The 12,054-nt window shown below is 39.8% G+C and overlaps 1 protein-coding gene across 2 annotated transcripts in view; it reads left to right on the top strand.

Annotated features, from left to right (window-relative positions):
- LIMCH1 (LIM and calponin homology domains 1) overlaps positions 1-10,859 on the top strand; it is a 172,317-nt gene extending 161,458 nt beyond the window's left edge. Inside the window, exons 30-34 of one of the 2 annotated variants that reach the window (XM_084286398.1) lie at positions 226-349; positions 1,386-1,463; positions 3,868-3,976; positions 4,921-5,023; positions 7,704-10,859. In XM_084286398.1, coding sequence (XP_084142524.1) covers positions 226-349; positions 1,386-1,463; positions 3,868-3,976; positions 4,921-5,023; positions 7,704-7,729 — 440 coding nt within the window. In that variant the 3' untranslated portion in view covers positions 7,730-10,859. Of the gene's footprint in view, positions 1-225; positions 350-1,385; positions 1,473-3,867; positions 3,977-4,920; positions 5,024-7,703 lie in introns of both variants that reach the window. The other variant, XM_084286397.1, reaches the window with a different exon arrangement.
- Positions 10,860-12,054: the final 1,195 nt, after the last annotated feature.

Raw genomic sequence — 12,054 nt, 5'->3', positions numbered from 1 at the left:
GGTACAAGCTATCCGAGGAGAGGGCTGGGGATGTGAAAACACAGCACTGTATGTAACTGAAAGTTTCTGCTGTTTCCTTACAATGGTCAAGATGGTCATCTTTGCCTAATTCTGACTTTCATGTCTGTTGTCTGCTTTATGGTGTGTCCACAAGTTTTGTTGGCTAATCAGTATTGACAAAAGCATTTGTCCTAAGTATTGAGATATCCCCACCTCCCATTTCAGACGTCTCATGGAACCAGCAGTTGGTGACGAAACAGTCCCCGCATTGCTCCGAGGACATTCGGCAAAGATCTTTCCTGGGTCAGAGTGTGGGACAGAAACCGAACTCCACAGGGGAAGGAAGGAGGTGAGAACATAAAATAAGAGTTACTGCAGAGTGTGCGAATTCATGCTGACTCTCTCCTCCCCTATATCCCTGCTCAGCATTCTCTGTAGGTTAGGTTTCACTGGCACGCTGAAGTCTGCCTCACTGAAGTTAGTATCTGAGAGCTTCATTCCCTGGCTTCTAAAGACACATCGCTTATTCCACTCCACTGGAATAGTTCTTTAAGAATTATGGCATTTAAAAGAGGATATTTACAGATTAATGTTTTCTTTCTGCTAGAAACTTTGCATATATTTTTTTCTTCTCTGATGCTTTGCTGTGTACTAAAAGGTAATGCCATTTCTTTCAGTAAACAGGGTATACATTTACCTAATATTTGCAAAAAGTGTATCTGTAATGAGGAAGCAACATTAGTTTTCTGTAGTGTATATACGAACAGTCTCCTTGCAAACTATGTCACCTCTATAAAGCTTGTACATGTATATTGTCTAAACTAATGTAGATTGAGGTTTGGTTACCTAATCGTCATAACAAACTACTCATGTGTTTGAAAAAAAAAATCTAATCTGTTAGCAACTTTATGCAGTGAGAGATTGAATCAATCCTATGATTGCTGATAACAGAAAGCGTGCATGTTCTTCCTCACCAAATTTTTGCAAGATAGAATGGATGCAGATAGGAATAGTCCGCTTTCAGTGTTGACAGCTTTGTTTTTACCCAGTGAAGGGCACAGACCCTCCATCAGTGACCCCCTGTCTGCTCTACCAGTGTGCCTCTGTGCACATTCCCTTGGCAAGATGTTGTGCCTTGCCTTGACCCTTCTTCGTCAAGCCACGTTGTGTTGGTAGGAGTCAGCACGTGGGTAATTACTTTGTGAGTTATTTTATTGAACAGTAGCAAGCAGATCAAGACTCTGAACCAAAATATGCATGCTGGTTGTTTGTTTTGTGTCAAAATGGCAGTAGACATCAGATTTATGCCTTGTGATGTACGCTTCTCAGGATAAAACCTCTGTTATTTTCAGCTGTAGTAATGCATTTTCTCTCCTGTATTTTAGGGCAGGCTGTCACGAGAACTTCCGATCCGGGCCATTGTCTCCCTGCTCTCCTGCTGCGCCGAGTCAGTCACCCAACAGGTACAAAAGGTCAATAAGGAATTTTGCAGACTGAATACGTCTTGTGGGCACTGGTGAACGGCTGCAGTATAAATTGCATTAGTATTATGCAGATGCATTATTTATTCTTCTAAATGTGGCAATTCATAACCGTCCACATAATAAACATGTAGCTCCCTCTTCCATATTTCCTGCCTGCTTCAGCAGTATCGTTGTGTTTTAAAATAACACAGTTCGGAAGGCAGCTATAGGACTGCTTGATCATTGAAATTTCAATGAAATTGAAATAGGATAATATAAGCTCCAGTCAAAGCAAGCACTAAAGCATGAGCTCAGAGCATTTAAGTCAAAGGATGTTGTCTTTATAGTGAAAAGTCACATGCTCAGGACTAAGATGTGTTCCTGGAGGTTTGATTCTGTCTGTCAATGAGCTGTGCAGTTTTTAGTGAGATAGATGTTCCAACTCTAAATAAATAGGAACTGCAGCCTGACTGAATCACCAATAATTTGGGATATATTAAAATCAGTTAGCTTATTAAGTAGGGCAATCATACAACACAGAAACCATAGCAAAACTTTGTTATATTTAAATAACATTTTTCTTCAGGTTTGATAGCAAAGCTTTCTTTCCAATGCCATTTGCATTGTCATGAAACTATTGGGATTTTTTTTATGTGAACAACTTCTCCTATTTTTGCTAATAATAGCTGCAATTTTGATGATATTGCAAATCATTTATCACTACACGTAACTATTCTTGATAGCTACGTCATATCATTTAGCAGCTGTAACCTGATCTGAGTCCCTTTTCCATGATCTTCTTCTGAAATAAATCTTAGTTTTGAAAATAATGGATAAGATGTAATCAATCCTTCCAGTAAAACATTAGAAAACTTCTCAAAAAAATTCTCAAAGCACTTTATTCTTTGATTCTTCTATTGTCCATATAATAAATCTGATAGTGGAGAAGAAGTGGAAACAAATCTGGACTCTAGGATAATGTAAAAAGGGATGGGAGCAGAAGGGTTATGGTTGTAGGTGAGGAGAAGAATCCAATGAAGTTATTCTAAAAGTAGTAACAAGAATGAAACAAGAAAAGACACTGACTGCCTGTGCTGCCAATGTACATGGTAGGATAGAAAATGATGTGCTCAATAGTGACAGAGATTAGATGGAGGCAAGAACAGTTTTTGGTTGTGATGACTCTTTGTGCTGCTTCTGTGTCTTCTGAAAAAAAAAAAAAAAAGAAAAAAAAAAAAGCTTTTTAATCATAATGCAGCCCATATCTGTCTCTTCTGGTGGCTTATTAGGTTGTTGCACCAAAAACATGAAGTGAGATATTGTAAATTTGCGTACAATTTCATCAAACCATCTTTTCAAAACACTTGACATATCCTGAAGTTTCTCTCCTGGTTTCAGCCCTGGCTCTAAAAAGCGTGGATGACACATAATGACAGGGGATCCCATTCGTTCTCAGGCTCATCTCACTAGATGAACACCACTTCTGACAGGCTGGCAGATAGGTGAGAAGGGAAGAGCATGAAGCACATATAAGTGTATACCTGCACTGCCGTTAAAAACATTATGAAAAAGAGTACCTGGGGCCCAGCTGTTATCAAACAGCTGATTTATTAGAAATGTCTAGACAGGACTGAATCTTAGGGTGAGAGCTGAAGTATTTTTGCAGTACAGATGAAGGTCTGATTTCAGCTTTTATCTAAACTAACTGGAGTATAACAGGCATGTATTTGCAGCAACATAGGCTAAACTGAGTTAGTAAGTGCCTGATGCCTGGTCTGTGCTACTGCAGTTATGTTGCTGCTTGAACTTAGCCAGCTCATTTGGGTGTAAGAGCAGCATTCCTGCCTTCTGACCTGCAGTAAGCAAACCCATGTGCAAACAAATAGAGAAAACTCCAGACTGAGAATCCGAGTCAGGTAATGTATGTGAGTATCTGCTTTGATTGCTGCGTCATTGGCTGGGTCCTGGTCATCCACAGGCATGATTCCCATCCATCCGGGCCTCTGCTAAAGGGCTTGCATCTCCCTTGATGTAGCACAGCAGACTGGCAAGGAAATGGGTCCGAGCTTCTGTGCATTCAAGCATTTGAACTCCTCTGCTTGGATGGCAGATGTGCATCTGTGTGGCAGGTGTGCAGGCTGATTCAGCAAAAGCCTGCTTTAGCCCCAGGGCTCAGTCAGAAGCCCTCCTTATTTCAGACAAAGTTTTGAATCATACATGTCTTGTGTTAAACTGTCTTCAAGTAGAAAATGTCCTAATGGTTGAAGGGCCAACTTGCATTTCTGATGTGAAACACCCCCAGCGCTCCCTTCTCCCATCATTTCCCTCCCCCTAAACCTGTGCAAATATTTGTTTGGGTTTTAGTTACTGCTCTTTTTTTCTTACAACAATGTTTGTCTCCTAGGTCTGTCAGTGGAAAGAAACTTTGTTCCACCTGTGGGCTTCCTCTTGGAAAGGGAGCTGCCATGATTATTGAAACACTTGGTCTTTACTTCCATATTCAGTGCTTCCGGGTACGTCTCTTATTGTGCTCACCTGCAGAAAATCTCAGGTCATCATCCTGTGTGAGGAGAGAGTGTATTAAGGTCTAGATGTGTCACTGGAAATGAGATGACCAGGGATTTGCATGCTTATTATGTTTGTTTGTGGATAAGTGAAAGTAATCCTGCTATACAGTCTACTGTCAGATGTTAGATGAACTAAAATCTGTAACTTAGCAAGTAAACTTAGCTTCCTAACTTACAGAGGGAGGAATCATGTAACTTTCTGGTTGTACTTGTTTTCTAAATATAAAATTAGGTATCTTGTGATTTTTTTTTTCCTTGAATCTGGTCAGTTTGTAAGCTCTCTGACCCATGGCTGGAAAGCTTCGACTGTGGAAAATCATCCAAAAATATTGCAAGATTTTATATTCTGAAGATTTTCTCAGCATTTCTGTGTATATCCTGGCTTTCACCAGAGTTCTAAACAGAAATACTTTTGTCTCTGTTTTTGAATGTCTCAGGAAATGACTAAAGACAGTGTTATCTAGAGAACTCAGAGTGTCCACCTGCATTATCCCGGCCCTAGTTGGTATTAGGTGTTTATGTAGATTTATTTATTTATTTATTTTGACATTTACTCAAACTAAACCTCTGGCCTCTAGAAGATTTTCCTGTGCAAACAGGCTGGCTCTAGAGTGCAACATCAAAATCAAGTGTCTCTTAAAACCACTTAAACTTTACCTCTGTATGAGTACTGACTGCTGAAATCCAGTCCTAAATGCTGTTGGCTCTGAAAAAAAAAAATAAAAAAAAATTGTTACTGATATGCAGTACTCCACAAGATTATGGGCTGGGTTCTGGGGGGTTATTTTTTCTCACTGTTCCAAAAAATATTGAAACAAAAGTCAAAATTTTGGGAGAGTTGTGACAGATACTGGGGCATGACCTGTCATACTTTGTGCTTCAATTGACAGTGTGGCATTTGCAAGGGACAGCTGGGAGATGCAGCAAGTGGAACAGATGTCAGGATTAGAAATGGTCTTCTCAACTGCAATGATTGTTACATCCGATCCAGAAGTAAGTATCAAATCCTGTCCTAATGTGGATGTGTATTTTTGTCTGATTTCATGGTGAACTCTAACAGCACTGTTACCATCCTTTTAACTGACGGGCTCTTCTCCTCCTGGAAAAAAGTGTTGTGCCAAAATGGCTTTGCAATTTAGGCATAGCTTTGCTATAGAAAGGGGAGCCTTACCATCTCATTTTAGTCATCCTCTTGTATGAAAAAGACTTCCAAGCTCATTAAATCTTGCACAAAGGATCTTTGTTCAGCAATACTAGGCTATAAGGCAGTTCCTCTGCATAAATATAAACTTCTACAGAGTGCACACACATTGCATGTCCTGAAGGCTTGAATCTGTTACCTCACACAAGTCAGTATAGCTGCCTCCACTAGATCTAGGACCCTGGGCCTTATTTTGAGAAGTTTTTGTTTTGGTTTGGTTTTTGTTTGTTTTGTTTTTGTTTTTGTTTTTGTTTTGTTATGTCTCCAGGCATCTATTTGCAGAGAAAAGGGTGAAGGAAAATATTAGGAACTTAATGTAACTTACCACAACGAATCCTTGTGGTGGGATCCTCAGACATGTGCTAATATGTTGCTGGCTACAAGTTTTGAAGAATGAGCCAGACAATTGCATGTCAAAGAAATCTCAATGCACTTTTCCTGCCTTACGTTAGATCACCTGAAAATCCTAGTGCTGGATACCAAATTGCTAGAGCATTTCAGAAGGCACGGAAGAAATCCATGGGAGTAATCATTGCCTTTTTGTCACATGTTCGTGTTCAGTATACTCACTGCCTACAGCTGTAACTGATGGGCAGGGATATAGAGCACTTTTATCTTGTTATTTCTCCTCCTCTACCTCAAAAGCAATAGAAATCCAGGAGTAGGAAAGATACCTCCCCACCTTTGCTAGTAGAACAGATTCTTTTTCCTCTGCTATTTCAGGTCAGAGATATTTACCCATCAGCAGAGCTAGAGGGTGCTGTCGTATAACTATTTCTGTGGTGATTTTTATTTATTTATTTATTTTTTAATTCTGGTAAGAAATGCTAGCAACTCGTTGTATTAATTATTTAACCTAACACATTCAGAAATAGATTATCCTCTTCAGGCTTGATACCATAAAACTGCCTCATGTGGTTGAAGTCCTGACCTTTATAATGCATGTTTGGACATCTATCTTTATACAAAAAGGAAGAGAAGGTGATAAGTCATCTTTCTTTCTTTCTTTCTTTCTTTCTTTCTTTCTTTCTTTCTTTCTTTCTTTCTTTCTTTCTTTCTTTCTTTCTTTCTTTCTTTCTTTCTTTCTTTCTTTCTTTCTTTCTTTCTTTCTTTTTTTTCTTTTCTTTTTAATCCTTTTTGCTTAAACAAGAATTGAGGTTCAGTAGGCTCAGTAAAACTGTATATCAGTCTATATGCTGCTGTAGGCTCAATCTTCTACCACTGTAGTGCTAGAAAATGCAGTACAGAACTGTGTGCAGTGTTTTGTGCTGTAAGGTTTTGCATTTGTGCATATCAAGCACAATGGGAACTGTGTTGATGACTGTGGGAATAGGTTTTGTGGAAACGTATGGTTTCTGAAAAATAATAATGGGAAGGTTTTGTCTTTTTCCTACAAATTGTCTCTTCCTGTTGTGTCCACTCCTCGTGCAAAATCTCAAAATATGGGCCATGTAAATTTAAATTACACCTTTTTTTTTTTTTTTTTTTGACAATTTCAAAAGGACTTTGAAATTTTGATGTCACAAAACTGCAAACACAGTTAGTCACTCATTTTAAACTAAAATTTGACAGACTCCACATCTGAACTGAAGAACAAAGGGGCACAATACTAGTGTTTTGCCTTCCAGTTCCGGGAAGTCTGATGCTAAATACAAAGTCAGTTGCCTGATTTCACAGCTCTTCCCTACCTCCATCCTTGCCTATGTCTGAATACCTACACAGCAGTGCACACAACTGATGTTCTCCGACAAACCCAGGATTAATCAGTATTGCTTTAAGATGCTTAGAGACATCTCAGTGAGATATTTTTGCTGCAGAAACTTGTTTATTTGAAACTGTGGGGGATTTTGTTTCAAAATCAACTACCAAAAAACTTAAGGGAGAAACACATTAAAGATTATGTAGTAGTCCAGAGTATATTTCTACTTTTAAATAAAAGTGGATGGGATTTTATTGGTAGGTTATTTCTCGACAACAAAATCTCACAATCCTAGTTACTGAGGGAGCTCACTATTCCGTGCCAAAAATGCAAAGAGTTAGAGATTTGTGAATGTTGAAATCAAAGGCAAGCAGTAAATTCAAGAGATTCCCTGTATGGCCAGATAACACAAGGGCTCTGTATTACCACGTAACACAAACCAGGCACAGCTGAAGATGACTCATCAGTCCTCTGCTTTACTGTTTTGCCACTGCAGAGCCTAATAGTAAGTACACCCACAAGTACTTTCCGAGTAAATGAAATAAAAGTGCATGCAGAATGCAAACAGCACAAAACCCTTCTTTGCAGTTAGTGCCCCAACTTTGCAGGAAGGAAGAGATGCAGGGCACCAATGACACATATTTCCAGATGCGTTTTTTTTTAAATGATAAGGCTCATATCAGGAAAATCCTATGTACTCCATTGGTTCAGGAGGAACGTTTGTTAAAATTTGTAAACCAATGACTGAATTCTGTTTGTTTCTTTCTTTCCAGCTGCTGGACAGCCAACTACATTGTGACATGACTTTCGGTCCTAATTACTTTGAAGAAGGAACTCTCTTCTCATATGTATCGGCTGCCTCCAGACAATCATTTGTAAGAGCTTGAATCATGGACATCGTGGCCCTCATCTCATTTTGAAAAACTCATAAAAGCACTGCACCTGCTCCTTTAAAATGCAATATGTTGTTTTGCCCTTTCTTAAGAAATTTGCGACATATATATGACCATATTTGGTAAGGCAATGCCTAAGTACTATAAAAAAATCCCACATTTTCAGGTATGTCTATGATTTTCAGTCTGTTACTTTGTCCTCCTGAAAGTAATAAGGAAATAAACATGCAATAAAGCTGTTTTGTGTTAATATTTCTAGGAATTAAAATTTTGAGTTTACAGAACCTTTATAGAATATGCCAAGTTGAGATGAGAAGTAATTTTAAGGTAGTACCTAATCAGTGCATTTGAAAAACTAAGCATCACAGCACATGACTTCTCTGTTATAACTGAAGCTATAACTTTTTTTATACAGAGACTAGTTTGATAATACATCCTGTAATTCTGAAACATTTGTGTTTATATTACCTTCAGTGGAGGGTAGGAGTTATACAAATAAATTATTGCACCTTTAGTGATAGGATTTTTTGTTTGTGTACCTCAAGTAATGTTCATGACTATAGCTCAATATTCTCTCAAATAAAGATTTCTTCATTAAACCTAAAGACTGCATACCATTAACGACTGCAAGATTCCTGTCAGGAGCAATCCTTCTTTCTAAGTTCAGCAGCTGATGTTGTCATTGAATTTGGTGAAAGGGTGATGTGGGGGAGAGGCAGCAGCGTGGGTAGACGCAACTGAACTGCGAGCCTGCAAGCTGCAGTGTGATGGTTACAGTGAAGCTGTTCTGTCTGGCGTGATGCTTTCCCACTGACAGTCTGAGTTGTTTTGGGATCTGCTCTTTCCCTTGCAATCATTATGTTTGGTTGAAGTCTCGTGGGGAGAAATATGTGTGGTTTGGGTCCCCTCCAGAATCATCACACGAGTTAAGGATGAATTATGCAGCCAGGAACCTGTGTTCCTCCAGACATCCACCCCAACAAGATAAGCAAAGCCTGTGAGCCTGGAAGGGAGGCAGGGAGGAGGCTGATGGCAGTAGGCGAAAGCTTCCCTCCATTTGGGCAAGTTTTCCTTTATGCCTTTTGGTTAAGCCTTTGCTCCTCACTGAAGTGTTCCAGCAGCTCGTGGAAGCAACGGCCAGAGCTGTGTGAGTTTATCAGAGTACACAGACAAGTTCAGGGGATGTGTTACAGTTGTAAAATTTTATAGCACAGTTTGGTAAAGGAAATGGTTATTTAAGATATCCCACTTTAGCTCTTCGAGATGCAACTTAAAATGGAGGGAAAAAGTTACTTATCCTGCCTTAAAACCGTAATAAATTAAAAGATTTGTTTTATGTCTGTGTACATCCATTGTCTTTTGATGTGTTGGTAAATGGAAATTAAGTCGTTATTAGGGAAGCAATAATTTTGAGTTGTAATATAGCTAGCAACTATTGGTTTAAACATTAGACAATTGCTTGCATGTGAGTTACATGCGCATGCAGAACTGCGTGTCATTGGCAACACATGTACAATGCTGTCATGTGAGGAGATTGTGGAGATCTGCTGGAAAGTTACATGTTACTTCCTTCAATTTGTGCCTTAGAAACTGCAAAGCTATTGCACACAGTCAGTGCTGACTTATGGATGCAATAAATCAAAAAAAAAAATGAAGTCCTTCACGGACTTCACCTGGGGAATATTTTTAAAAAATTAATCAAAAATCAGAAAAAATGTTTTGGAAATGAAACAGTGAGTCCAATATTTGGATTAACCGATTGCATGACTTACTGCTGAAAGGTTTTGATAACCAGGAGGTTTACACTTTGCATGTGGACATCACAGCATTTTCCTGCAAATAACGCGTAACATGGAAATTCAGAAGCAGATTTTATAAACTACTTTGTGCATCTGTGCAATTCCATGGGCTGCATTAAGGGTATGCGAACAAATGATGCCTGGGCCTAATTTCTAACCAAGACCTTTAATGCATGCTCATACATCTGTTTGGTGTGAGTCACTGCTTCCCCGTGTGGCGTGGCTTAGATGTGCAGACTGCTCACAAGTGTACAAAAGGGTTGGTTGTCACAGAGGCTAGATCCGCTTCTCAATAACTTGATGCTAAGAGCCCAGGCTGTGTAGGAGCATGGCTGGGACTCAAATGCATGAGCAAGGGCTGGGGAGGGGGTGTGCATAGCGCTGCAGGCACACGGCTGCATCCCTGAAGCTGCTTAGTTTGTCCCAGTGTCTATCCCTTCGTTTCATATATGCATGTTTTGGTGACGTTGGTTGTATGTAAAGCAAAATGAAGCAGCATCTTCAGACTACAGCTTTTCCCCCCAGGAAGCATCTGTTCACCAGCACAGAATAATTTTCAGCAGTTTTCTAAATTGTACTTGCCAACTGCTGATGTTTGATTTACATTTCCTTTGGAATCTTATACGGCAAATTCATTCAGTCTAAAATCTTCCTTCCTTTTCCCTCCTTTTCCTTTCTTTTCCTTCCTTTTCCTTCCTTTTCCTTCCTTCAGGTTAAACACACAAGTATGATACATTTCTTACCAGGAACTTTAAGCACAGAAACAAAAATAACGCTTTACTACATTTGAACTACCATGTAAATGTATTTGTTGCAAAAATGATTTATTATTGCTAAGCAAGTACAATATATGTAATGGATTTTAGATGTTTCAGAATTTATTTAGCCTCTTACTCCTTCAACAGGTGTCATAACCCATCTGTATTTCACTACCCCACTTGCCATGGTGTATTTTTCCTTACTCTTGCTATGTAGTAGTGTTATTGATGCAGTACATCTGTAGTTTTCAGTGAATGTCCTAAAGGTTGGTGAACCAGAAGGGGACCATCCTTCTGTGCATGTCCACTTGAGGACAAGGATCGCTGTCCTGGCTGGGGCTGACGTTGAATACCAATTGCGCTAATCTTTCCTTGATTTTATTTATTCTAAAATGCCTCTGGAAATTAGGAAAACTTGTCTAAAATGCAACAGCTTTTATAGTAAATGTATGTTTATAAATAAAACATTGATTACCTTTGGTGGTGTTGATTTTACTTATTAACAATCAGCTTCTTGCATTGCATGCAATGTGTCTGAGATGGGATTGTGGAGCACGAACATCCCATTGGTAAAAGTTGCTGCTTTACTTACTTTGTGTACTTTTTCTTCCCTTTAATTCTGGTATGGTATCTTGTGGTGAATATTACTGTGGTGATAATCATTTTCTGGTGAATGCAACCTGGCAGCCCCAACCCAATCAGAGCCACTTGTGATGTGAAAAGGGCACCAGTGGGTGCGCAGCCCCCAGCAGGTATTTATTGCTGCAGTAATCCAGTAGACTGTATAAAATGTCTATATGTTGCCTGCTTGCCTCACCAACACCGTAACCTGCTCACGTGCCTGGGTGACAAAATGCCCCACTTCAGGGGCACAACTGCACGGAGGGGTGCTGCACACCAGGCCCAATCAGGTTGCCGACCCTCGTCTGGAAAAAAAAAAAAAAAGATACCGGAAAAAAAAATAAATACATCTCTTGTAAAGGCAAGCAGGGCTCCTGTATACCTCTAAAAGCCTCCGGTGGGAATGTAATTTCATCTGAATTTCCTGATAAGGGGAAATGACTGAACTGGAAGCCGCTCAAGTTTTGCAAGCAATAAGAGCCCAAAACAGAGATGGAAAGTACAGCCTGGGCTGCAACTGTCCTCACAGCATTGTGTGGGGTTGGTATTTTGGGGATTTTAGTTTTCTTGGTCATTTGTTTTATAAAATGCCATGTGAGCTAAACAAGCAGGAGGAAGGCTTACACCTCCGCAGGACTCCAGCTGCTGCTCTGTGGGCCTTACTAAAGACTCCGTGCTCCGCAAGGATAACTGCTGGAGCTCTCCTCCCCATGGCATATGGGTTTTTAAGTCATTTAGGGGGAAAAAAATCCATTATTTGAAACAATTTTATGAGTCATTGCTAACTCATCCGCAGAGTCCATCTGCTTCGCCACACGTGACGTGCAGCAAACTCTCCTGGCAAACACCACCCCTGTGGGTCGCAGCTGCAGGTTTCCAAGCAGGTAGCCTGCTGCCTTACACCTCCTGCAGCCATTCACAGGGCTGTAGGAACCGAAGAAAAATTAATAGAAAGGCAAATCTTTCCTTTTCTCTGTCGCCTCTGACTACAGGTAACGTATTGCTCTGATAACGAGCACAGGAGCTAAGACGTGCCCCCACTCCTCTGGAAAC

The sequence above is a fragment of the Netta rufina genome (genome assembly GCF_964035555.1).
Source record: "Netta rufina genome assembly, chromosome: 4".
In the NCBI taxonomy this organism is placed as follows: Eukaryota; Metazoa; Chordata; class Aves; order Anseriformes; family Anatidae; genus Netta; species Netta rufina.
This window is presented reverse-complemented; position numbering and strand designations above follow the sequence as displayed.